Genomic DNA, 26,161 nt, shown 5'->3' with positions numbered 1-26,161 from the left:
CTGCAGGTCTATCTTCCAAGGGCTCAAGGAACTCCAGGACCCACTCTGTAAAATTTAATTACACTCTAGGGTCACAGGGTGCCCGTGAGCACCCCTTGCCACTCCCAGCCTGTTGCAGCCAAGGCCCCATAGCCAACCTTGGCCCTCTCCTGTGCCGCAGGCAACAAGCTCAGACACATGGCCAGTCTCTTCCTCCTCCCAGGGACTAGGCCTGGATCACGCAGTTCCTGAAGGCAGCACTGCTCACTGCAGGCCCTGGCTCCTCTCTAGTGGACTGTTTCTCCCTCCCCCATTGCGGAGCCCCCTCCCCGCACATCATGGCAGAAAGTGGACGGGCCGGCACCTGCTCAGCCAGAATGTAAGTGCTATAACCCCCAGCACAAGAAGGTGGGCCACCCCATCACCTGCACCCCTGGGACCCCTTTCCCAGACCTAAGACAAATGCCATTTTCCCCAAGGGAGGAGGGAAAGGGGGCAGGAGGGAGTCTGGAACAAGGACCCAATGGAGAAGGAGAAACCAGGAGGAGCTTTGAGATCAGAATTAAATTCTTTAATACAAAATGCTTTTTTTAAGATATATCTGTATTTCTTTGTTGTTGTTTAAAAATAAATATGTACTACGGAATATCTCGAAAAACTGTACTAGAGACAAAGATGTGATGTTAATATCTTTTTCCCCCACAATTATTACGGATAAACAGTAGCACCAATAAATAAATGATAACAAATATTAAAATTAAAAAAGGAGAGAGATTTAGTATGTAGAATTCTCTATTTTTTCTTGTTTTGTTTTTACATATAAAAAACAGAATAGCAATGTCTATTTTATCAGAATCACATATATACATAAACATATATATATATATATACACACACACACACACAAACGCAAGTTGCCAAATATATATATAGTATGTAGATGTATACTGAAACCTTATTTCAAAGGAATGTGTGGTGGGGAGCCAAGGGAAATGGGAGGGCAGAGCTGAGTGTTAGCAAAATTAAATATCTGTTCAGGACAACCTAGTGACTGTCACCCATCGGGGAGCTAGAGATTGGAAACATGAATTTTAAAACACAAAGACCAGTACAAGTAAGCGCAAGAGAGAGCAAGAGAGAGAATACATCTCATAAATAGTTGAAATTAAATATTAACCAAGAATACTGAAAAAAACCCTACTCTTTAATTAAATTAACTGTTTTAATTTCTAATTAAAAAGGAATATTAAATAAGTACCGTATATAAAACACTTTCTCTGCCTCCGTGGTGGGCACGTGGATCCTGCCCTGTCTCTCTGTGCCGCGGGAAGGGTGGGGTCTGGGGACAGGGGAGGGGTGAACCACTCACACACACACAGCCAGGTCTCCTGGGGGGACAGAACTAGTGGTTTCAATGGTCTGAGGACATCAGGCCCTCCAGGGCTGCACCAGGGAAGGGGAACTAGGAGAAGGCCAAGGCAGGAGTCCCCTCCTTTGGAGGACAAGCTGCCGCCAGGAGACCCTTTCCCCACCAATGTCTCTCTTCTTTTCGCCAAGACTTCTGCGGGCAGTGCCCTGGGCCTCTAGGGAGCAAGCGAAGAGCCGGTGAAGGTTGCCCAGTCTCCTGAATCTTCCAGGCAGTGCCCCTGGAGGCAAGATGCCTGTGCAGCAGGCGGAGAGGATCCCCAAAGTACAGTAGTGTCCGGAGGCTCCCCAAACTCCTGGTCAGAACCAGTGTCCTCATCCCTGTACCTGCTGTCTGCCCATTTGACTTGGGGCCAGGGCTGGGTTTGTCGGTGTTCCCAAAAGCAGGCCAAAGTTGCCCCCGTGCCCTGGCCACGCACGTTCCTGGGCAGGGAAGGGGACCCTGGCCTTCCTAAGAGTAGGATTGCAAGATCATGCCAGAGTCTCCCCTCCCATCCTCTTCCCTGTTGGGATCTGGGTAGGGGCATTCTCCTTCCAACTCAAGTCCACAGCAGTCAAATACATCCAGTGAAGACACCAATAACATTAGCAATGTTAATTTAAAAAAAGAGAATATATATATTTTATATATATAAAATATATATATTTATTTTTATATATATATAATATATATATATTATATATATATATAAATGTATGTATGTGGGTGGGTGTGTCTACAGGAATCCCAGAAATAAAACTCTCTAATCTTCCGGGCTCGGTGATTTAGCAGCAAGAAAATAAAATGGCGATCCAATTCCAAGAGGGACCGTGCTTGGTCACCTGCCCGGGAATGCTTCTGCCGGAGTCGCGCCCTCCGGACCCAAAGTGCTCTGCGCAGAGTCTCCTCTTCCTTCATGTCAGGTTTCTGGATAAGGATTGTTCTGGTGACGGCGGCGATGGTTGCTGTGGTGGTGGTGGCGGCGTGGTTTCTGTAGTGTTCTGAATCAGGCTTTCCCGGTGAGAGGTCTGGTTCCCGAAACCCTGAGGGAGGCTCCTTCTTCCAGCCCGGCTCACCGCCTGGGCTTGTCACATCTGCGGGAGATGGGAAACAGAGGCTGGGGTCAGGGCCGGCCGTGGGGACGCAGTGGTGAGGCAGGCAGCCTCCCCATCCCAGGAGCTCCGAGTCCCCGGCCAAAGCACCGTGCTGCCTCGAGGAGCCCAGCATAAGGGGAAAGCCAGCCCTTGCGTCCAGGGCACCCCTCTGCCCTCTAGAGCTTATAGTCTAGTTGAGACAGCACAAGGACACAGGGACATGTCATCAGAGGCAACAAATGAATCCACACTCAAAAGTCCCTCCTTGACATTTAAGAGCTGATGGGGACCAGAGTTAGGCTGAGTTAGTCAGCGAAGAGTGCCCACAGAGAGATGTGCTTCGACTCTGCCTCCTCTGTGGGGCTGGCTGGTGGGAGACAGTGGGGAAAGCACCCTGACGGGGGCTAGGGCCAGCTGAAAGGGAGGGGGCGCCGGCGAGGCGCTGAGGGACACATCTCTCTTTACCATGCCCTCCCTCTGGGCCTCATTTCTTGGGCACGCTGGCCACAGCGGGCACCAGGTACCAGGCAGCTGTGTGACTGACACTGGGGAAGACGGGATCATTTCCTGCACTGCTCCTGCCCACCCAGAGGGGATGCCGAGAGCTTTCGTGTCAGGTCCCGACCCCTGGCACTGATGGCCTTTGCCCTTCTCCACTATGAGAGTTTGGAATAGTTCCTGCCCTTCTCAGAGCCCGGTAATGGCATCCTAAGCCCCAACTTGGGGTCCTGAAACCCCCACATATGGGGGAGGTCACTGGAGGTTAGCATAACTTCCATTAGCCCCAGGTCACTTCCCACACCCCATCCCAGACAGTCTCTCTGCAGAATAATCCCCACAGAAATCCTAAAATGATAAAGCCCTCACTTTCCCCAAAGCCCCTAGGGCATGTGGAGACCCCTCACTGGGCCCTAGAGTTAGGCAGAGCCCCAAGGCTAGCACTCACTTTTACTTCCTGTCTTCATGTACCTCCGAGACAGACAGAAGGCTGCACCAAAGCCCCACGGCCTCATCCCCGGTACCCCATGAACATCCACAGCCACAGGAACACGGGGGGGTGGGGAAGGCAGTCACATTTCAAAGACTTTGTTAATGGAGCATCTGGAATGGCTGGGTGGACCCCAACCCTGCACAGGCATCCCCATAGAAGCCCCCCTGAGTGACACTCAGGCTGGCCCTCCCAGCCTTGGAGCAACAGCCAGACTGGTATAAACACCACCAAAGTCTTCAAAAGATTGCCAGCCAACCTGTCACGGCTCTGTGCTCCTGACCTTACCCCCTGAACTCAGCCATGCATTTGCTTACATGCTGGACACTTTCTAGGTCCCCATTGTGCTCCAAGGACAGAGCTACAGTTGCCTGGAAGGCCCCCCCCCCCACCGGCGAACAAAAGCCAGGCCCTCCCATGGGGCGCTCCTGACCCGCCCATCCTGGAGGCATCTGGAACTAATGTGGGCTGTTTGGGGTTGTCATCGTGACAAGAACGTATTACAGGTTAACTCTCCTAGGATCCCAGTTTCAGAGGGCCTCACCCCTGCCCCATGAAAGACACTGAGGGGATGAGAAGCCCAGCAGTACAGACTTCAGAGGGTGGTGGCAAGGCCCCCAAGAGCCTCTGCAATTTGTAGATGGCAGCACCCCCTCAGACCAAGAAAGGCCCTCCGTATTAGTAGCAGGGTAGTAGTAACCACATCAGGACCAACAGCCACCACAGGACACCGCGGGACCACAGGACACGACACTTAGCCTGCGTCCACACCGTCACATGAAGCCACACCAGGCTACCCCCTCAGGCAACCAGGACAACGTCTGAAGAGGCCCCACCAGGCCAGGCCAGCGCCTGCCACCTCCTGCAGGGGCCTCTCGAGCACAGAAGGCAGCAGTCAGTCACCAGGCAGGCAGCTAGAAGCCGAGCAAGCAGCTGGCCCCCTTGGGTGCGTGTGCGCACCATCTCTCTCTCTCTCTCTCTCTCTCCCCATCTCTGTGTGAAGCCCCTCTCTGACTCCCTCGCCCTCTGGGAACCAACCTGCAAGTACGTTCGTTTAACTCAAGCTGCCTCGCCTTGCAACGCGAGTCTGTGTTTTTGCAGGAACATTTACACGTCTGCGGATCTTGTACAAACAAATGTTTTCTCCGCTCTGAGCAAGGCCCACAGGGACTGCAAAAAGGCAAAAGGAAAGACATCTAAGCTAGAGCGTCAGCAGAGAGAGAGAAAAAAAAAAACAAAAAACCATGCAACACCCCCTAACAGTCCGCAGCTGCACCACCCCCCAGCTCACTGGTCCCCCTGCCCTTCCATGCCCTGGAAGGATCCAAGGGCTGCAGCGGAAGACAGAGAGAGCAGCGAAAAGAGGCAGCACTGGCTAGGAAGCCTGCCTGCAGGAAGAGGCAGGCACAGATGGGCAGAGAGTGCAAGGAGAGGGCCCCCGTAAGGGGGGTGCTATCCCCTGGGGACAAATACAAGTCTTGGGCCACAAGACCCCAACAGCTACCACCCCAGAAAGAGCACACCTTGACTCTTCACCTGCTGGGGACAGCAATCCGGGCCACCCTCCCTGTGCCAGGGATCGGGCCTGGGCCCCTCCACCAAAGGCAGGCTGAAGGAGGGCACCATGGCAGGCCAAGCCTAGAGGCAGCATCCACAGCCAGGCCACCAGTGGCCGAAGGGCCCACCACAGCCTCCAACCCAGAGGAAGAGCCTCCAAACCTACAAGGAGGTTCCCGTGGGTGCCGTGGGTTGGCCGCATTACAGGGCTCCCCTCCAGAAGCCCCAGGTCCACAAGGATGGGCTGCCGTGCAGTGCCTGACCCCACCCGGCTTCTCTTTCAGCTGACGACAGGCTGCCTCGTGTCATTCGCGCCCCTTCCTTGCGCCACGTCTGCCCACCCCACCACCCTCAGCTTCCAGACAAGTGTGCAAGCCCAAGAGCAGTGGAAACCAGTTGAGTGAGAAGGCACCCGTGCCTGGCACCTGTGCCAAATGGGCCCGCCACCAGTGCCCAGTGGGTGAGGGAAAGGCGGTGCCCAGCCAAGCCAGAGTTCCCCTCCCCCCGAATCCTCCGGGACCACTCTGCCCGCCTGCCCACCCATCCGAACCCTGGACCAGCCACGCCACCACCAAGTCTAGCCACTGGTGCCAATTAGTGGAGTGAGAGTGAGAGAGAGCCACTGCGGGGAGAGGCGGAGGAGAGCTGGGGGGAGGCCGGGGGGGCAAGGTTAGGGGTCCCGCCGGCAGGAGTCTGACTGGGGGCCGGGGAGGCTCCAGGCAATGAGACAGCGGAGGCACCACGTACACGCTCCAGGGTTTATACCGGGATTTCTTGCGCTTTCTTTTTTGCCCCTTTCCCTTTCCTCGAATTGATTTTCTGGAAAATAAAAAAACAGAGACAGACAAAGAGAGAGCAAGGGGGAAGGGGAAAGGAAAAGAAGCAACAAGGAGGGCAGGGTTTGGGACGCACTCCCTGGAACAAAGCATCGGAGGCCAGCAGGCTCCAGGAAAGGGCCTGCATATGCACACACACACACACACACACACACACACGCGCGCGCGCGCACACGCAGGCTGGGCAGCAGGCATGCCATGGCTCCTTCTTCTCCCTTTGGCCTCCCTGGGGAGGCCAGTCCAGCCTCCAGCAATGCTCTGTTTTGGGAGCAGAGGCTGGGTGGAGGACACAGGACCCAAAGGCCTGGATACTCGTGGCAGCTCCTGGTCCCAGGCAAGGACCTGTCGGCAGGCTCTGGGGCCAGCAACCCTGGGCAGGTTTGACCCTGAAGGTCGGGCAGGGGGCTATAAAAGGTACGCCAGAGTTTGGAGAGACTGACTTGATGGGGGTAGGAGTCAGGGCCCAGGCTGTGCTCCAGGTACCTTCTGCCTTCATTTCCAAGTGCACTAGCAAAGGGGTCCCTCAGGGCCCTGCCTCCGCAGATCCTGGTGTGGGAGAGCAGCTACCCTGGGAGCTGGCACAGACCCAGGGGCGGCACGTGAAAGGCGCCAGCCTGCCCAGCTATAACCTGGGCCGAGAGGCGGGGATGGGTGTCCTCAGAGCCCCAGGCAGGCGGTAGGGTGGGGTGGGAGTTAGGGAGGCACAGGAGGAGGGGCCTGGGCGTTACTTGGCAGGAAGTCCTCTCCCCAGCCTGTCAAAGCCTGCTACACCATCTCACCAGACTCTCTTCCGAGCCCAGGCGAGCCCCCCACTCTCCCTGTGGGCAAAGCAGACATTTGGGAAATGGGCAAGGGGGGGCAGGCTGAAGCCTGTTCCCCTCAAGGGAACCAGCACTCTCCACACCTGCCAGGCCAGAGGGTGCCCAGAGTGTCTGCCATGGGGGAAGAAATGAGGGGGAAGGGACTGAGGCGAGGGGCAGAACAGCTCCCCTAGAAGAAAGCACTGGGAAGGCAAGAGATCTATACACACAAATACACACTCATTCTCCTCTCTCTCTCTCTCTCTCTCCTTCTCTGAGCCTAGTCTCCGAAATCACTGCTCTGGGAGCAACAGCAATCCTGGAAGTTGGGGACTCAGGGAAGAGGGAAGGGGTTGAGGCCCCAGAGTTCCGGAATCCCCAGAGTTTTAGGGGCAGACGGGATGGTGAGGGAGGGGAGGAAAGGGCACAGTTGCTCTCTCTCATTCTCTTTCCCTGCAGGCTAGTCCCCTTTGCTCACCAGGTCTCAAAGGCCCACTGCCCCCAGACTTGCCCTCCTGCTCCATCCTGACCCAGCCCTCCACACAGAACAACTAGAAGACTCAGAAAATGACCAACTGTCAACTCATTTCTCTCTGGCCAGGGAGGGCTGAGTGGCTCTGACCCACCCTCCTCCTACAGGGCATCACCCAGAAAACATCTCAGCCGGCCCCCAAGTCCAATCACACCACCAGAGCAACCACTGTGAGAGGCCGTCCCCTCTGACACACAGAAGCTGGCCTCTTTGCTACCTGCTCCCTCTCCCCGCTGTGCGTGATGGGAGACTAGAGCAGGCCGGGGAAGCCGAGTCCACATGGCCCCCCAGCACACCAAAACTGCAAGTCCCAGCCAGGAAGAACCTGGAGACCTGGAACGTGTGGTCTCTCCTACAGGAAGCTCCAGGCTCCAGACTGGGGTTTTGCCCCTAATCCTAGAGCCATAATCCTCGAGTTTGCTCCAACCCCCTCCTGCCACCACAGGTCTTTGTGAGGCCAACTCCCTGACCCGGTGAAGCCATCAGACCCCCTGAGAGAGGAAGCCAAGAGCCCCAACCAAGATAACCGGCCAAGGAGAGGGAGAGGAGCTAAAGTCATGGCCACTTACTTTTCTTGCCTTGCTCTATCTTTCTTTGGTCTGCAGTGGGCAGAGAAAAAGAAAAGAACAAAACAGAGAAGGATTCAGACGGTGAAGCTGACAAAGGTAGTAACATATTATTCATGACACATCAATGCAGTTTTAATCCCTTTACATAACTCAAACCTTCCAACAACATTATGAGAGACATCCTATGGTTGTGCCCATTTGACAGATGTAGAGACTGAGGCACCATGGAGTAAAATTAAAATGCCCAAGTTTCCACAGTTGCAATGGAGAAACGTCTAACAAGTGGAACATGCTTAGCCCTCCCACTGTCTGCTGAACGAGCCAATCCATGCCTCTGTCCTCACCTGCATTCACATTTGCTGTGCTGTAGGAAACTCATCTCCCCTATGTGCTGGCCTTGATGAGGTTTGATCCGCATAATCTAGAGGGAAAGGAAGCAGATCACAGAGTCAGTGACCCAGCCAGCCATACCCAGATGGGACACCCCGTGGCTCTTGCCACTTAGCACCAAGGGGTTCTACAGAGCAGGGGTGGGGGCAGAGGGAGGAGGGACCTGGGGCTCTACCAGAAAGAGCCTCAGGCCCACCCCCACTCCCCTGACTCCCCGGACCCTGCTGACCTCAAGGAGCCCCCGCTCTTCCTGGGGGCAGGCGTGGCTGCACGGGTTGGCCAGGCTGGGAATGTGAGTCCTGGGTTCTTGCCAGTCCCCGCCCCTCCCCTCCTGTTAGCCCCTCTAGGCCTCACCCTGACCCTTAGTTGCTACCCAAGAGCTACCTTCCCTGGGGTCTCAGAGCTCCCTCCCACCCTGTCCGGCCTGAGATGTGCCCTGTCCCTGGGCAGCAGCAAACGATGTCCTTTGAACACTCTCCATTTGCCAGGCTCATCCAGCACCCCAAACAGAGCCCCCAAGGAGAGGTGCCCTCTTCCTCCAAGAGAAGAGGAGAGGGGTACCTGTCACAGGTATAAGCCCCTCCTGAGCCCAGGGCAAAGGTCAGGGGGGAGGAGGAGGCAGCAGGGACTTATGGGGAACCCCAAACCAGAAAATGCAGGCATCTTTTAACGCAAACGGGCAAGACTCCCCACACCTTGCTGTAACTGACTTAGGGACAGGAGCTGAGCAAGGCAAGTCTGGCTCTCCTCTCAAGAGCTGCCCAGGAGGGACGCCTGGGTGGCTCAGTTGGTTAAGCAGCTGCCTTCGGCTCAGGTCATGATCCCAGCGTCCTGGGATCGAGTCCCACATCGGGCTCCTTGCTCTGCAGGGAGCCTGCTTCTCCCTCTGACTCTGTCTTCCACTCTGTCTGCCTGTGCTCGCTCTCGCTCGCTCTCTGACAAATAAATAAATAAAATCTTTAAAAAAAAAAAAAAAAAAAAAGAGCTGCCCAGGAAAAGGCCAGGGAGCACCTGTTCCAAAGTCTAACCCCTGCTGCCTCCTGCCCCCTGTCCCACCCCCACCCCCACTCCCCACAGATGCCCACCTGCATAGTGATGTTGAACTCCTCAGTGGGCACGCACTCCAGGCCCTCATCATTACAACAGCCCCCACACCGCATCAGGGGCACGCAGGATGGCTTGAAGATGTACTCGATCTCGTCAGGGTACTCCTGGAAGATGTCCACCAGGGTCTCAATGGGACGGCAGTAGCTGCGCTGGTAGACATCCATGAACTTCACCACTGCATGGGATGGGGTGACATGTGAGCCCCGCTGGTCACACAGGAGATGGCCGGCCCCTATCTCCCCCGAGCTTCAGAGGGCAACCCCATGGGGTTCCTGTACCCCTACTGGGGTACCAGCTCTTCCCACACTCTAGCTGAAGTCCCTCCAGTTGTGTGCCTGACATCCTTCCCTAAGCTTTCCACCATGGGCACTGATGATTCCAAAGTGATCACACAAGGCTGTCGGGGTTCTGAGGAAGATGGTCTGCCATATCTGACCCACTGCCTCGCCATGACCACCAAGCCAATTCGTGGGCCAACCTTGACGCCAGGGCACAGTCTGAGGGCGAGTATACTTGTCAGGGTTGGAGGGGAGGGGTGATCTAAATTTTCCATGAAAGGAGGAAGAGCCAGCTTGGCAAACCTACTCCCCATTTCCCTACAACTTCTGCCACACAAACCACCATACCAACAACCACTGAACGAGGACTTATCATAAGGTGGGCATTGTGTGCTGTCATCCCTGGTTTTCATGGCAAATAGTATGAGGTTCCAGTAGAAACCCCATTTTACAAAGGGGGACCTGGAGGTTCGGAGGGGCTGAGGAACTTGCCCCAGGCCCACACTTCCGAACAGCTCTGATCAAAGCCTTCCCAGGACAAATTATGCGGAAGCATGGTGGGGGGAGCACTTTGCCACCTGCCAGACCCCTCCCCAGACACCGGCTGGGGAGGCAGTGAGCATCAGCACAGGGGTCAGGCCTGCCTGGAATCAGCAGGTGGCAGCCGGTGGGCACTCTGCAGGCCTAGCCAGCCCCGATAACCCCGCCCGCCCCAGAGGGCAAACTGCTTGCATCATGGAAAAAACGGTGCTGCTGCCGTTGCAGCCGCAGAGCACTTCTAGAAGCTGATCTGGAGGGAGAGCAGGGTAAAGACAGCTTCCCAGGCTGGCCATGGAGCCTGCGGTGCACTGGAGCATGAAGGGGTAATTCTAGGCCACAGGGGCGGGGTCCTGGAGAACAGATATACTCAGGACCTGGAATGATGGCTCCCAGTTGTGGCCCAGCCTGTCACTCTCCATCACACACACACACACACACACACACACACACACCCTACTACCACAAAGTAATCCTTTCCCTGAAATGCTCCCCCCGCTACCCCACACGGGAGGAAGAAGTGGCATCCAGGCTGTGAAGAAGTCCCGGCTCTGGCCATGACTTGGTGTGTGACCTTGGGCCAGTCCCTCCCCTCTCTGGCCCTCAGACTGCACATCCGTGTAAGTGGGCTGGGCAGATCCTTAAAGACACTGAAACTGAGACTGAAAATGTGGGGGTTTGTATCCCATTTCCAGCCCCGAGAACAGGTGCTCTTTCTCAGCCCAGATAACACAAGGCTTGGAACCTTACCCCCAAGTCATCTGAAGCACAACCCCCTGGCCTGCCTTTCCCCAGGGACTGTGGCTGAGCCTCCTCATCCCTTCAGAGGGTAAAGGAAGATGAACCTGGGTGTTATCTATATAACAGGGAGGTTGAGAACTGGGGGAGCTGAAGGGCAGGGAGGGGAGGGCCACAGGAGTGCAAATAGCAAGGGAGGAGGAAGGGGCTCCCAGCCAGTCCCTGGCCCTGTCTGAGATCTACTACCCCTCTGCAGACAACAGACACAGAATTCTCCTCCAACCTCAAAAGGGTTAAGGTCAAGAACCATCAGAACGAGTACAGATGAGATCAGGGATCTGAAGAAGCCCTTTTCTAAGCCAAGTCCATATCAAAGAAGATGACTAATCAAGAAATCCTGACCTAGGCGTGCCTGGTGGCTCAGTGGGTTAAGCCTCTGCCTTCAGCTCAGGTCATGATAGCAGGGTCCTGGGATCGAGCCCTTGCACTGGGCTCTCTGCTGGGCGGGGAGCCAGCTTCTCCCCCACCTGACCCCCATCTGCTTCTCTGCCTACTTGTGATCTCTGTCAAATAAATTAATAAAATCTTAGGGAAAAAAAAAAAAAAGGAAGAAAGAAATCTTGACCTGACACTTCATCATGGTTTGGAACAGAGATGGCCCAGGCTTTGTGGCCCCAACCAGAACAGGAAGAAAGCAGGAAGGTCTGCTCTGGACTGTGGCAGCTGGTAGCTGAGGGTAAAAAGTCACAGACTAGGGATTCCTTGGAAAAGCTCCCTGGAATCCTCAAGGGCCACAGGAGAGAGGTCGAGGGAGCAACTTCACCCATCCCCTTCAGACCCCAGCCACCACCCCCAAAGAAAGCCGGCCAACTTCTGCCCAGGCCATGGACATGCATCAACTCCCACAATAAGCTTTCTTGCTTTTCCTTACTTCTTGAAGACAATCTTGTCCCCAGGAAACAAAGACCATTTGTCTTGCCTCTCCCAGAACACAGAGACCACCGGGAGGCTGATGGGGGGTGGGTGCCCACTGGCAGCCAGGAGCCTCTGGGGGCCACAGGCTGTGGAGTGGCTGGGAAGCCAGGCCCTGGGCCAAGGAAAGAGCTCCTGAGTGAAGAGGGAGATGGAACTAGCTGGACATCACCCCTGCCCAGGGAGTGCCAACACCACCCCTGGCCACCACCCTGGGCCACAGTGGGTTTGGGGCTGGAGAACTGGCCGGGAGGAAGACCTGGGGGGCCTTCCCACCTCAGAGGTGGGGAGTTGGGGGAGTGGCATCAGGCACTTCTCTCCCCAGGCTGGAGCAGAGGCCACATTCAGTGAGGGGGGAGAGCCAGGGCTTCCCTAGAGAAATGGGAGGATCCCTACTCCAAACCACAGGAACAAAAGGCAGGCTGACTCTTAGTTGGGCAGGGGGCGGGGCACCTGGGAGCTATAGCCAGCCCTCTGCTGGCCCAGGAGGGAAGTTCACAGCACCCAAACCTATCCCACCCAGAGGGCAGAGGGAGACAGCAGGGCCTTCTTTCCACCCCCAAAGGAATACAGGCTGTGGGGGCGGGGGTTCTCAGAAAGTTGGGCCCTCTGGACCTCCAGCTCATGCACAGCCAATCTGCTGGACAGCCAGGGGCACAGCCCACTCCACACAGACCCCACAGGTATGACAAGGCTGGGCTGGATGAGACATGACATAGTCTATCCATCCTCCCCTCCGGGCAGGTGGGACAAGGGACACCTCCTGCGACACCTGGGATCTTTGAACACTGTCTTTCTGACCTGTGCTCACTGCTCCCTCTCCAAATAAAATTTTACTGGAAAGACCAGAAGGAAAAGACAGCAAGTTCTATTTCTAACAGAGACCTGAGTAGGAAAGAGAGTCCTCCTAAATGAAGGGTGACTCTCACGGTGCTCCCCTCTTCCCTTCTTGATCCCCATTTCTACACCCCTTCCCCCGACCCATGGCCACAGACTTGAAAGAAAGGGATCGGGCCTCCCCACCCCTCCCCTGGGGAGAGGGATACCCCTCCAAGGGCCAGAGGGACTCACCTTCGTGGGGTTTGTGCTCTCCTTCTGCCATGGGTGCAGCCTGGGACCACTGAGGACAAAACAAAGAGCAAGGCACGGGCATGAGCAGGGATGGAGAGGCCCAGCCACATGCCTGACCAGCAGCCTCTAGCTTCTCTGAGGCTTCTGAGAAGAACAAGGCACCTGCCCGGCTCCCCAGAGCAGAGAGCATGCCCACTGTCCCCTGTGAGTTCCAGTTCGGACAGAAGAGAAAGAATGACCCACTATGGGGGGCATGGGGGAGGGCAGAGAACTGGAAACACAGGAGGAAAATACCAGAATGCTGTGCTGCCTGGGCCCCCACCCCTTCCCCACATTTCCCTCCCCGCCCCTCACTGGCCCACTGCTGAGTTCAGTGAATATTCTCAGCCCCCCTGACTCCCTGGTCCAAAGCCACGGGTAAGTAGTAAGGTCAAACAGGAGGACAAATTTGGAATGGAGCAGGAAGGAAGGACTGGGGGCGAGAAAAACAACATGGTGACCTTCTCCTGCTGACATGACAAATACCAGGGTGAGCTGGTGCTGGGGAAGGAGGAGGGTGCAGAGGAACGAAGGGCGCCAACCACCCTCCCCCATCCAAACTCCTCTGCTCTCCGGAGTTTTCAGCAAACCTTCTCAGGTATATTCAGCAAAGCCACAGGTTGCCTAGAAGGGAAAACCAGGGAGGAAGCCCTGGGGGAGGGCAGAGCCCCATTTCTCCCAGCACACAGACCTCCGGCAGTCAGAATGTACCTCCAAAGCCCGGAGCCTCACACTCCCACCTTGTTCCCTGGTTTCTTCTCCCTCTCACACTGAGGGGGGTTGGGGTCCAGAGTCCCTCTCACCTAGCTCGGCACTTTTCCTCCAATGCAACCAGCAAAGTCTTTATGCCTTAGCACTGCCCAGCCCCTAGGGGGCCCCCTGCACTACCCAGCCTTGAGGCCTCCCCTAGCCCTAGCCATCCCTCCCTACCCCCACCAGATCATTCCTCCCCTCCCCAGAAGCTGTGAAGGTCAACATGCCCAACCATGTGGACCTGACAGCTCTGAGAAGGCAAAGGCTTCTCCCCACCCTTCCAGAGGGCCTCCGATTCTCACCAGCTGCCCACCCCACCTGCCCTTCTTTGGGGACGTATCCCAAGCAGCAGAGACGTACACCAGCCTGTGGAACTGCAGACCCTACTGACAAACTGTCTCCTTCCCACACACCCCCAATGCACCCTGGATCTCCGAGTCTTTCCCCAGGGGCAAGGTCAGATAACAGTTTCCAGGATCCCAGCTGGGCAGCCTCCCACAACAGCTCCCTCAGGGACCCCCAGGGTCTCCACCTTAGCTCCTGGCCCATCTCCGGGATACCCCCTGGTTTCCTTCTGCCCACATTCTCCCTGTGCCCTCCACTCCTCCTGGGCCCCCAGGAGGAAGGGGGACAGAAATTTAACCCCCTCCAAGGCCAGGGGGCACTGGGAGGGGCTGTTCTGGGCAGGGAGGGGCCAGGTGCCCTTCTCTGGGGGCCTCTGAAGGTCACACTGTGGCCAGGCCGCCACTCCTCCCCCTCTCCCTCCCCCCCAACTAGGAGGCCTAGAGCCAAGGCCTTTGTGCCAGGGTCTGAGGCACCCAGGGTGCAGCAGGGACCCCAGCCCATTTCTTTCTCTCTGCCTCTCTCCAAGGGGAGTCTCTGTGACCCAGGAAGGTGTAAGGGAAAAGTGTCAAGGACCCCTTAGGTGGTTCTGAGAAGCGAGTTGGGTGGGCAAGTTTTAGAGTTCCAAAAAACCACCTGCTCCTGCTTGGACACCCCATTTCACCAGGACAAAGTGTGTTTGCAAGGCTAGAAGAGCTCCTTCCAAAAGGGGTGGGGGGCGGGGGGGAAGCTGGTCCCACAATGCCCATGTTACAGCAAATTTTAACCCATTTTCCCAAAAAGTGTAAAGTGGGGTAATGACACTCTTTTCATTCCTACCTTAGGCCACCCCCATAAAAGCTAAAGCACAGCTCGGAAGTGTGGGGGAGGGGAGCAAAGCAGACTGTCACCAAGTGGGGACTTTAGGTAGTCTGACAAAGCACCAGGGTGGACCCCTGCAACCTGACCTCTGACAGCGATCATTCTGTCCCTGGCCTCTGGGGTCGGAGAGGGGTTACATGGGTCTTCTCAGCAGAGGGGAGTAAAAAATAGAAGGGTGGCAGGGGTTTCTCTCCGCGTCAGGGAGGAAATGGGGAAAGGGCATCAAGAAATCCGTCCCAGCACAGGAAGGGACTAGGGGCTGGGGACAGTGGAAAAGACGTATGGGGTGGCTCTCCGCGTCCCCCGGCTAGGGATACCTCGAGAGGTCACCTTCCCGCGGAGGGCCGGTGGGGGGAGGGGCGCCGCTCGCCGCCCGGGTCTCCCCGCTCGGGGCCGCCGAGGCTCGGGGAACACGCGGCCGGCCAGGCCCGGGCTGATGTAATCGGCTCCGCGCCGCGCGCGCCCGGCCGGGCGGGGGAGGGCGGGCACCGAGCTGGACGCGAGCGGGAACGGGCGGGGGTGCCTCCGCGCAGGTGGCCCGGCGGAGACCGGGGGTCCCCTCGGCAATCCACCCCGAAACTTTTCTCAAACTCGTGGCGAGGGCCTAAGAGATCGAGCGCCAATGACAGCAAGCCCCCTCTCTCTCGCCCGCGCCCTGCCCCCTCCACGCTCTCTGCCCTCCCTCGGTCCAAGGTCCGGGCACCCCCCTGTCCACTGGGCTCCGGCTCCCGCCCCCGCTGCCCGGACTTCCAGTTTGTCCGGGACCAGCGGCCAGGAGCAAACTTCAGCTGCCCGCGGCAGCGCAAGCCCAGCCCCCTCGGCCTCCTCCTCTGGCTCCCGCCCTCCGCTGGTCGGCCCAGATCGTACGTGCGGTGACTCTGGTGGGTGGGCAGGGCCCGCGTGGGCGGTGAGATTCTATCCCGGTGCCCTCCCACCTAGCGCGCGCCCCCTCCCCCTAAATGTACGAGGATCGAGGGGGAAGCCACGCGCCCAGTGCCCAAGGACCCGCGTGGGGTACGGAGCCCCCACGCGCGCGCTCGCACGCACGTCCCCAGCCGGGAGAGGCGCTCGCAGCGGCCCGCGACGCCTGGTGGGCACGGCCGCTTACCTTGGCATGGTGGAGGTAGAGCAGCAAGGCAAGGCTCCAATGCACCCAAGAGAGCAGAAAGTTCATGGTTTCGGAGGCCCGGCCGGAGCCGGCGCGGCTCGCGCTCCCTCTCCGGCTCGGGCTGCGGGGCGGCCCGCTCTCTTCGGCGCCTAGGCGGTCTCCTCTTCCTCCTGAAGCCGAGGCCCGGGCCAGGGCCTGGGGCGCGCGCGCGGCTGGAGCACTGTCTGCGCACACAGCCGCCTCACCCGTCCATGAGCCCGGCTTCCGAGCTCCAAGTCGCCACCGCGGCCCCCTCTCCTCCTTCTCTTCTTCTTCCTCCTCCCCCTCCTCCGACTGCGGCTCCTCCCGGCCCGAGCTAGCACTTCTCCCGGTTCCGCTCGGCTCGGCTGCCCCGGCACGGACCACGGCTCCTCCGGAGCGGGAACAACCCAGAAGTTGGACGAAAAGTTTCACTGCAACGCCGCGAACCCCGACCCCCTCCACCCCGCCTCCAGGCGCGGGCTCCGGCTCTTGCCCGCGGCTCGTCGCCGCGTCCACCCTCGGCCGCCCGCCGGGGAGGAGGTGGGAGTTGGGGCGGGGGGCGGTGTCTGTCTGTCTGTCCGTCAGCGCTGCTGGTCCGATGCGGGATCCCGAGGGGGAGGGCTCACGCCGCGCTCTGGCGGTCACCCCCAAAAGCAGGTCACTCACTTTGACCCTGTCCCTGTCGTTGCTCGCTTCGCCCGCGCGCGCTCTCTGACCCCGTCTCTCTCTCTCTTCCTCGACTTCTCTTCTGGAGCTCTTGCTACCTCTTTCTTCTCTCTGCAGGTTTCCAAAATCCGAAGTGATTGGGGGAAGTAAAGGAGCGATCTCCCCAAACGGTCGGCCCGATTTTAGCGGGGAATGGGAAGCAAAAAATAAATTAAAACGGGAAAGAATGTGGATTTTTAAATTGCTGAAGAAAAAAAGAGGAGGGTAAACCCTGGAAAAATGAATATCAAATTCCAGTGCGGAGACCCCTGGCCGGTGACCCCGCCGGTTCGTCCGCCTCGCCGCTGCGCCTCGCGACCCAGCGCCGCTGCCGCCGGTTGCACTCGCCCCCCGCGCCGCGGCCTCCTTGCAGCCTGCCCCAAGCCTCTGCGCTCCCTACCACTAGCGGCCGCTTAAAATAGGCTAAGCCCCGCCTTTGGCACGCCCTGGGGCGGGGTCAGGCCCAGTGTCTTAGCCTCTTGGACCGCTCCGCACGCCCCTTGGGCCTTCCCGGGGGACGTGTAGCAAAGCCTGCCCCCCCCCCCCGGCCAGTGAAGGGGAAGCTCGACCCCCACCTAGGTCCACAGCCTGAAAATTGCCCAGCCCCGCTTTGCCCAGACACACACACGCCCGCGCCGTTTTGGGGGGAAGGGTACAGGGAAGTGAGGTTATGTGCGGACAGGGCTAGGGAGCTATTCCTTCTTTACTGGGAATATTGGAGGGAGGGGGGGGCTCTGGGCGGGCAGACCAGGGCGTGACCCCTGGTCTTCTCCCCACTCCAGCACTCTCAGTCCGCCCCCCCACACACACACAACACACACTCACACTGACACACACACGCGTCCTCGCTCTCACTCAGACGCCGCTTTCCCAAGTTCACCCAGCTTCCCTGTGGTAGCCGAGCGCCCCCTAGTGACTACTGCCTGCACACCCCCAGCTCGGGCTCAAGAGGGAATGGACTCTGGGAAGAGGGTGGAGGGAGACTAACCCCGATCCCATTTCTGACCTCCCAAACAGAGGCATGTTTGGGACTCGAATCGACCCACGGGCAGAGAGCCCGATGCTGGGCACAGGAGGCATGACGTATCCGTGTGGACAATGTGCCTATCTGGCCTGCTGACATCAGAGTGAGCTACAGCCAAAGGACTGGGGTGACTGGGGTCCTTTGGGAAGTGTCCAGGGAAGCTTCCTTGGGGGAAATTATTTGGCACCAGGTTTGTAAGACTGAAAATGGGAAGCCGTGTGGTTCTGGGTTAGTCAGTGGCCCAGAGGGAAGAGGACCTGTTGGAGCCCACGTATGCACTGTGGAGTCTGGCAGAGCCCAAAGGGAGAGGCAGCCCGGCAGACAGAAGCCCTTGTTCCTGCTCTACCCCCACCCCCCAGATGTTGCCAGGGAACTGAGGCCAGGGGGCTGGTGGGGGCGGATGGAGGCCAGGGCCTGAGTGATGATTCAAACCTACTCACCAACACTAAGGAACGTCTGTAGGCCAGCTGCCCAGAGCTCCCAGGAGGCTGGGGGCCAAAGCTTCTTTCTATCAGCCCCAGCCCAGCCTCTCAGCTCATCTTCTGAACAGAATTGGGGTTCCTCCTCAGGACTTCTAGACCCCCCAGTGTCCCTTGCCCACTTCTACTGACTGGGAGCCTCTCTCCTCTTTCCCCCAATTCCCCCCACCCCACACTGGCTCCCTTCAAAGCCCCCTTTTCCCCAACTCCTCTGGTCTTCCCTAAGTGCTCCCCGAGGCCCCCACCCCACCCTTGGATATAGGAACCAGCCTGGAAAAATTCCTGGTTGGGCTTTGACCCAGCAGCTCCCAGGTTCCCCCAGGGAACAAAGAGGGGGCTCTGATACCTGAGGGAAGAGAGGGACCAACCAGTCTCATTTTTCATCCAGATCCAGCCAGGGCCTGGCCCAGGGCTGATGTAGCCTCTGTGGGTGTCTGGGCCGAGAGCGGGAATGCCGCAATTTCCCCCAAATTGACCCAAACAATCCAGGAAGGTTACTCAGCCAACCCCTTGCCTCGGCACATGGCCCTGCGGTTGGGTGAGGGTGCTAGGTCACCTCTTTAGGAGCCCAGTTCCACAAGAGTGGCGTCCTGAGGCTCCTATGAGCAGAGGGGCTGCCCACCCCACCCCATTCTACCCTTTGCATCACCCATGCCTCCAGTCCTGCCTGTACCACCTGACAAGCTCCCCAGCAGCAAGGACAAGGTCTTTTTCCAGTTACTAAACGTTTATTTGCTGGCTCAGGGGGCCCTCCTCCCAGGCAAGCCTTCTTACCTAGGCTCCATGCTCCAAGCTGCTGCATGGGAGATGGAAGGAAAGCCATTAAACCTCCTCCTTCCAACCTGGTCCGCATGTAGCACCACCAGAGCCCAAGATGTGGGTACTTTGGTAAGGCCCCCCCCATCCCTGCCCTGGAGCAGGCAGAGCAAGGACTGAGGCTCCCAGCAGCAGGAGCAGGGGTTCACGCTGGCCCCCTCCACTGCATCCCTCCTCAATTCAGCCTTGCTTGACCCCCAAGAGGCCAAAAGAGGAGATCTTAGTAAAAGATCCTGAAGTTGAGAGGAGAGTGGAGGGGTTCCAAGGAAAGGTGGCTGTCAATTGCCGCTATAACCCCAGGGCTTTCCCCAACCTGAACCAAACAACCCCCTCGGTGGTGTTAAGTAAGGTGTGTCTTGGCTACCTACTCAGCTACCCCCTCTGTGTGCTTGGCCCAGAGCCAAGGGAAGGAGGGAGCAGAATTGCATCCTGGCCTGAGAGACTTTGGAGCATCTTGCTCTGCCCCCACTCCTACCCCTCATTTCAGAGACAAGCTGTTGGCAACTCCACCGAGGATAGTTGCTTCTGGACACTATCGCCCAGTGTGGTGTCACCGGCTTTCCCAACAATACACTATCCTGACAGATAACACCCAGCCAATGCCCATATTGCCATCAAACTGAGAGCCCAACACACCTGGGTCTTCCAGAAAGGGGACAGAAAGCACGTGGAATCGGGAACACCAATCAACAATCACAAGACCACATTGTGTCTCTCTAGTACCCTCTCCTCCCACAGACTTAATCCCCCGGACAGGGGTCATGGTCCCCTCCAAGGGCATCCTCAACCCCACTCGGAGGACTCAGGACCAGGGCCCCCTCAGCTTAGGGCTCGGAAGCAGTTCTACAGGAGCCAAGGAAGGGGAAGGTGTTCCAGGTGAGGGGGAAGTGGGGAGAAGGTGGGGGTGGGGGGTAAGGAGCGGGAAAGGTAGCCAGGAGCCAGCCATGGCCCCAGACAAAGGAAGTAGTAACAGGCCCAAGGCGCAATAGTTGTTCCTTGTCCTAATGACCTATCACTTGGATGTTCAGGGAAGCCCTTGCCTGTGTGGGTGTGGGCAGTTAACCTCCAAACCCATGGAGGAAGGGACAGAGCCCCTCCAAAGAATGGCTCATTCTTGCCATTGTCTTAGCATTTCTCCAGGTGGTTTTGCCTTGGAGAAGAATGATCTCCTACCTCACACAGTCCCCTGACTCCCCAGGCACCTAGCTGGACACAGATCTGATCCACTGGAAAGGCAGGAATACAAACCTCACTGAATTGGTGGAGAGAGAATTGGGTTGGCTCCCTTCAATTCGCTGTCCCTGGCTGCTGGTCTATCTCTCCCTACTCTGTCTCTGTCTCTCTCTGGTGCCAACACTTCCCCACCTCCCGCCCCCCACCCCCGGTCTCTCCCTCAAGGAAGAAGGGCCTCTTTTTCCTCCTGCCAGCTTCCAGTCCCCATCTGGATCTGGATCTTTGACTTGGGATAATGATGGGCAAAGATGCTGATTGGTAATGAGACTAGAGGCTGACTCCCCCAGAGAAGCCCGGCAGGAAAAGGGGAGGGAAGAGGAATGGCGAACAAGCAGGAGAAGGGGCAGACGGGCAGGGCAGGGCAGGGTCGCTGTCTGCGGGAGCCAACCCTAGTCCTTTATCAGCTGAGTCTCTGCCTGGCCCTTACAGACCTCTGTTTAATCCCCTAAAGCCGAGCTGTCTCCCTGGATTGCTTCTCCCTGACAGCCCCAGACATGCTCACTTCTTGAGACCCCCAGTCTTGGCTACCCCTCAAAGTCTGACCACCCCCCTGCCCATTGCTGCCCCTGGTCACACACACCCACTCAGTCTTGGAGGGAGTCCCTGTCCTGGGAAGAGGTGGTAGCTAGGGTCCTAGAGCTGTATTCTCCCTTCAGACCTGGGCCCTGCCTGGGAGCTGAGCCTCGTTCCAGCCGTGGATCTTTCCCGAGGCCCAGCAGGCACCAGGCACCGTGCCAACGCTGTAGGAGATATAGGACAGTGAACACTATGGGGGCTTTGGATCCAAATGGACCCAAGTGGCATTCCTGGCTGCCACTCTTTAGCTGAGTGACCTGGGGCAAGTGACTCAACCTCTCTGACCCCCCTGATTCCCTTGTCTGTAAGATAGGAGTGAAAATGCCGCCCATGGACAGGTATACACACAGCCACAGGTGAGGTGGGAAAGCGGCCCAAAGAGAGGCCCAAGGTGCTATGAGGGTACCAAGGCAGAGCAGTCAGACTGGCTGGGATGGGCCTCAAGAAGGGTTTGCTGCAGGAGGTAGCACGGGACATTTATACCATAAGCAAGTATTAAACTCAGCCCAGGAGCCTTGTGTTGGCTCGGCCCAGGGGCTGCCACAATGTGGAAGGGGCTCTCTGTCCAGAGGAACCAAACAGTAAACAGAAAATGGAAGCTCTGAGGGGGGGGCACATGATTGCTGGTGGTAGAGGAAGGTTTCCTAGAGGAGATGGCACATGAGCATAGAGGGAAGAGAGGCGGTTTTGCCCACTGCATGGAAAGGGATTTTAAAAAACAGGCAGGGGAAGTAAGGTCTGGAGGATTCTGAGGCCCACCACACCTCTGGGGGTGATAGAGACTCTGAGGTTAGGCAGGACCGGGGATTAGGGCTTCTACAGAAACATTCCCAGTCAAAGCCCACAGGGACAATGCTACTCCCTCAGGGGGTGAGCCCCACGTGGGTTTCCCCGCCCTCTGGGACAGGATGTCTCTGCCAGAGAATTTAAACAAACAAGCAGACACCAGACGTAGGTCCAGCTTGCTGGTGAGCACCACTATTGTTTGCAGGGAAGCAGAGAGGCAGAGGACAGAGGACACCAGCCTATGACAAGCACAGGGCCACTCAGCTGCAGCAGGGCACAAAGTAGAAAGAAGTTTTCTTTAGCTTTATCCCCTCCCTAGCCCCCAACAGGTGCCCAGAGGTCTGGTCTCCCATCTGTCCATCACAGACAAGTGGAAACCTGGAAACAGCACTGGGAGGTTGCGGGGGAGGAGGAGTCAAGGCTGCTGCATGCCATGTGACCTTGGCCAAGTCAGTCCCCTTTTTGGACCTCAGAATCCTCCTAGATAAGAGCAGGAGGTTACACCCCCTAAACTTTAAGGCTCTGTAACCCTCCATCAAACACTCCAGCTGAGATCACTGATAGGAAATGTCACATCTTCCGGGGGTCTGTGTATTTCAAAAGGCTTCTGGAGAGGACAATGCTTAACTCAAAGATGGATGAAAACAGGGGCCCTGGCACCAAGTGGGGGAGGGGAGATGTGGTTCCAGGGAATCCCTCAAATCCCAGCAGGTCAGAACAGCTTTCTCTCTTACCTAGGGGACCAGAACCTCTGTCCTTTTTAAAAAGACAGTGGCAGGGTACCTGGGTGGCTCAGTGGGTTGGGCCTCTGCTTTCTACTCGGGTTGTGGTCTCAGGGTCTGGGATCGAGTTCCGCATCGGGCTCCCTGCTCAGCGGGGAGCCTGCTTCCCTCTCTCTCTCTCTGCCTGCCTCTCTGCCTACTTGTGGTCTCTCTCAAATAAATAAAAAAGCTTTAAAAAAATAAAAAATAAAAAGACACTGGCCTAGTGAATCCTCATTGTGAAAAGCCCTCACCAGCTACCCTGCCCCATCCCTACACCCCCATGGTGTGATGGAAAAAGCCGGACAGTCTGGACTCCATCTTGGTTCACCACTTCCAAGCCAGGAGACTTGGACAAATCTCATCATTTGCCTGATCCTTGATTTCCTCATCTGTAAAATAGGAGTTGGGGTGCTTTACCACCCAGAGTTGTGAGAAGATAAATGGAGGCTATGAATATAAGCAAAGCTCTAGTGGACATTGTCATATGCATGTTACTACCCTTCCCTTTCTCTGTCCCTGCCCCCAGGAGTGAGTAAACTCTCAAGAGAATGCCAACTCACTACCATCTCGATAAAGGCAAACAGAAGGATTAGAGAAATAGGTTTATCCCATCCCTCTGTAAAAACAAAAACAAACACAACAAAAACAAAAACAAGGGATGCCTGGGTGGCTCAGCAGGTTAAGGGTTAAGCGTCTGCCTTCTTTCTGCTCAGGTCATGATCCTAGGGTCCTGGGATCCAGTCCCACATTGGGCTCCCTGCCCAGCAGGGCGCCTGATTCTCCCTCTGCCTGCTGCTCCCCCTGCTTATGCTCAATCTCTCTGTAACTTTAAAAAAAAAAAAAATTAAAAACAAAAACAAAAGGGAAGATGGAGGGAAGGAAGGGAGGGAGGAAGGAAAGAAGAGAGGAGGGAAGGAATCACAGTGCTTGCATAGATGACTAGGGCTGGAGGATATGTGGCCTGGGCCCTTCTTTAGCCTTTCTTCAGAGCCATTGCATCACCAGGTTGTCACTGAGTTGGCTACACTGTAGGTTCCTTCAGGGAAATCCTAGGGCGGAAAAAAAGAGGCAGGTACCCAAGAGCCCCCTGCCTCTTAGCAAGAAGTGACCCTTCCCACCTCCCTCAGGGACCCTCTGAGCCTGGACCAATAGCTTGGCCCATGATCCAGCCCCCCCCTCCCCGTGTGGTTCACAAAGATAAAGCCGGTTAATGATTGGTCCCCTGAGAGGAGTCACCCCACCATCCTGCCTGCCTTCCCAGACCTAGAAGTGCAGGGCCTACCACAGGGAGTGGTCCCCACAGCTCCCAGGAGCAGCTTGGCCTAACAGCCTCAAGAAAATCAGCAAAGCAGACAATGAGTCAAGAGGTCTCCATGTCAGGAGAACATCAGACCTGGTTCCTAGGAGCCTAGGGAGGCCCGAAGAGGCTGGGCAGGTGGGGGAGGTAGGCACCACACACCCGGTTTTATCTGCCATATTGATTGGAGTTTCTCTTGAGATTTCTTCTGAAGAAAACACTCCACGACTAAAGAAGTTTGAAAATACCATCCCTGGCCAGATGAGCAGAATGAGGCCCAGAGCTGTCCGAAGCCCTATACCTCCCTGGAGGCAAGACCCAAACTCAGATCTCTTGAACTCACAGCTCGGTGCCCCTTCTATTTCTCCAAAGGCTAGTGAATCCCTTCACTGGGGCACAGCACTGAGCCAGATGCCTTTGGGGGAAGTAGGGCTTCTGCCCCCAGGAGTTGACTGGCTCACTGGGAAGCCAGGCAGTGCCGGGGAGGGGGGCTGGCTGAGGTGTCGCATGTATCTGTAGCAGGTCAGCTGCTGGGCCCAGGACTTCATCCTTTGCTTCTCCTTCCCACGTGGAGAGGTCTCAGCAATCCCTCATTCCAGGCCGTGCCCTGCTGAGGGCACAGCTTGTATGAACCATGACCTCCTGGGGTCCCCTGGAGAGGTCGCCCTGCCTATATCTCCCTGGATGTCAGCCCATTCCGTTGGACCTCTATCCTTCCAAAACACAGCTAGAAGCATCAGGAGAGGTGAGGTAGGCCAGGTTCCGGACTGTCGTGTCTGCTGCCAGTGTCCCCAAGTCCCAGGACCTGGCCCCCGTCAACTCCACGGGGACTGGTCTCCACCACCCCACTGAGAGTGATGGTCAAAATATTGAGCACCCATTATGGTTCACATAAAGCTGGGGGCAGAGGCCAGACCACCATAAACACCACAGGTTCTGGACTGTGGGGAGACCCAGGGGACTCAGGAAGAGACTGGGGTGACCAGAGAGGCACACAGAGGGCTGAGGGGGTAATGGGGACCAGGTGCTGGAATAGTAGCTGTTTACCAATCAGGTGGCCTTGCTGGGGCACGCCAGCTGAATGTCGGCCCTGCCCCAGTCTGCTCTCAACTCTAGGTTGGAATGTCGAGTTCCCAGCTGAGAACAAGGTCTGTCTGGGGCCCTGGTCTTCATGCCTCCATGTCTCCTCCGCTCCTGAGAAAACCAAGGACTCCCCACCTCTCCATACATATATATAGTCCATCCCACATAGCAGGGGCCTCACGGCTCTCAGGTTCCGGCCACTGTTGAAAAAATGGCAAACACAGGGGATGCCTGAGGGTGGCTCAGTCAGTCAAGCGTCTGCCTTTGGCTCAGGTCGTGGTCCCAGGGTCCTGGGATCAAGCCCCCCATCAGGCTCTCTGCTTAGCAAAGAACCTGCTTCTCCCTCTGCCTGCCTCTCCCTGTGCTTGTGCGCTCTCTCTCTCTGACAAATAAATAAGTCAATTAAGTCTTTTTTTTTTTTTTTAATGGCAGATGCAGGGACACCTGAGTGGCTCAGTGGGTTAAAACCTCTGCTTTTGGCTCAGGTCATGATCCCAGGGTCCTGGGATCAAGCCCCACATCAGGCTCTCTGCTCCGCGGAGAGCCTGCTTCCTCCTCTCTCTCCCTGCCTGCCTCTCTTGCCTACTTGTGACCTCTGTCTGTCAAATAAATAAATAAAATCATTTTTTTAAAAAATGGCAGACGCAGCCAGTCCCAGCCCTGGACTGGAATCCCAACCCCAAGTGCCCAAATCACAGAGGGTTCTGAGAAACCAAAACATTTTCCTTTTCTCCTCACTCTTTCTTCAAGTATCTTCATCCCTCTCCCAACCTCTCTCCATCCCTCCTGTCTGTCCCATTGTCCCAGGGAACCTCCTGGACAGTCGTGTTGGCTGAGTGTTCCTCTCTGCCTGTCTCAAGCGTCAGCTTCTCGGAGCCTCCTGTGAGGTTACTGTGGGGGGGGCAGCAGGCTGGGCAGTGGGGGACGAGCTAAGGGCAAAGATGGTCTTCACATCTCCTCAATTCCCCCTGGCCTCCAGGGACTAAGGGAGATCCTGCAAGAGGGAGATTTCTGAGGAGATGGGTCACACTCTTGCTCACCTGAGGGCCAGAGGAGTTGAGACACGAGTACAGTGAGGGGTGCCAAACCCCTCCCCCAAGCCAGCATGACCTGGGGCTTGAAAGAGGACAGAGGGGGGCACAGTGAGTCTTACACTCAGGGGAGCTGTTCCTCCCACACAGTGTGACCCTCTCCCTGACCATGTATCCACCAAAACCTCCTCCTCTGCGAAGCTCCTCAGTTCTCCAGCCTGAAGGCCATAGGGACTAATCAAACACATACACACACACACACACACACACACACGCCACTGCCGCCACCGTGCCGCCAACGCTGCTGCTGCCACCCGTGACAGGGCCCCACAGAGAAGAAAGGAGTGTTTCCAGAAACCCAGCAGTTCCAGGCAAGCTGACCTGGGTCAT

General features: G+C 56.9%; 1 protein-coding gene across 1 annotated transcript; it reads right to left on the bottom strand.

The window, feature by feature from the left end:
• Positions 1-528: 528 nt before the first annotated feature.
• VEGFA (vascular endothelial growth factor A) lies at positions 529-26,161 on the bottom strand. The gene is made up of 9 exons (XM_004740321.3): positions 26,153-26,161; positions 15,957-17,078; positions 12,854-12,902; positions 9,236-9,432; positions 8,105-8,181; positions 7,761-7,790; positions 5,771-5,842; positions 4,505-4,636; positions 529-2,478 (listed from the first exon to the last, which is right to left on the bottom strand). The coding sequence occupies exons 1-9, from the start codon at positions 26,159-26,161 to the stop codon at positions 2,457-2,459; spliced, it is 1,710 nt and encodes a 569-aa protein (XP_004740378.1). The 3' UTR covers positions 529-2,456.

This window comes from Mustela putorius, unplaced genomic scaffold (genome assembly GCF_011764305.1).
Source record: "Mustela putorius furo isolate JIRA1106 unplaced genomic scaffold, ASM1176430v1.1 tig00003983_pilon_pilon_pilon, whole genome shotgun sequence".
NCBI classification, from domain to species: Eukaryota; Metazoa; Chordata; class Mammalia; order Carnivora; family Mustelidae; genus Mustela; species Mustela putorius.
Note: the sequence above shows the minus strand (reverse complement) of the source record. Positions and strands in the feature narration are given on the sequence as shown.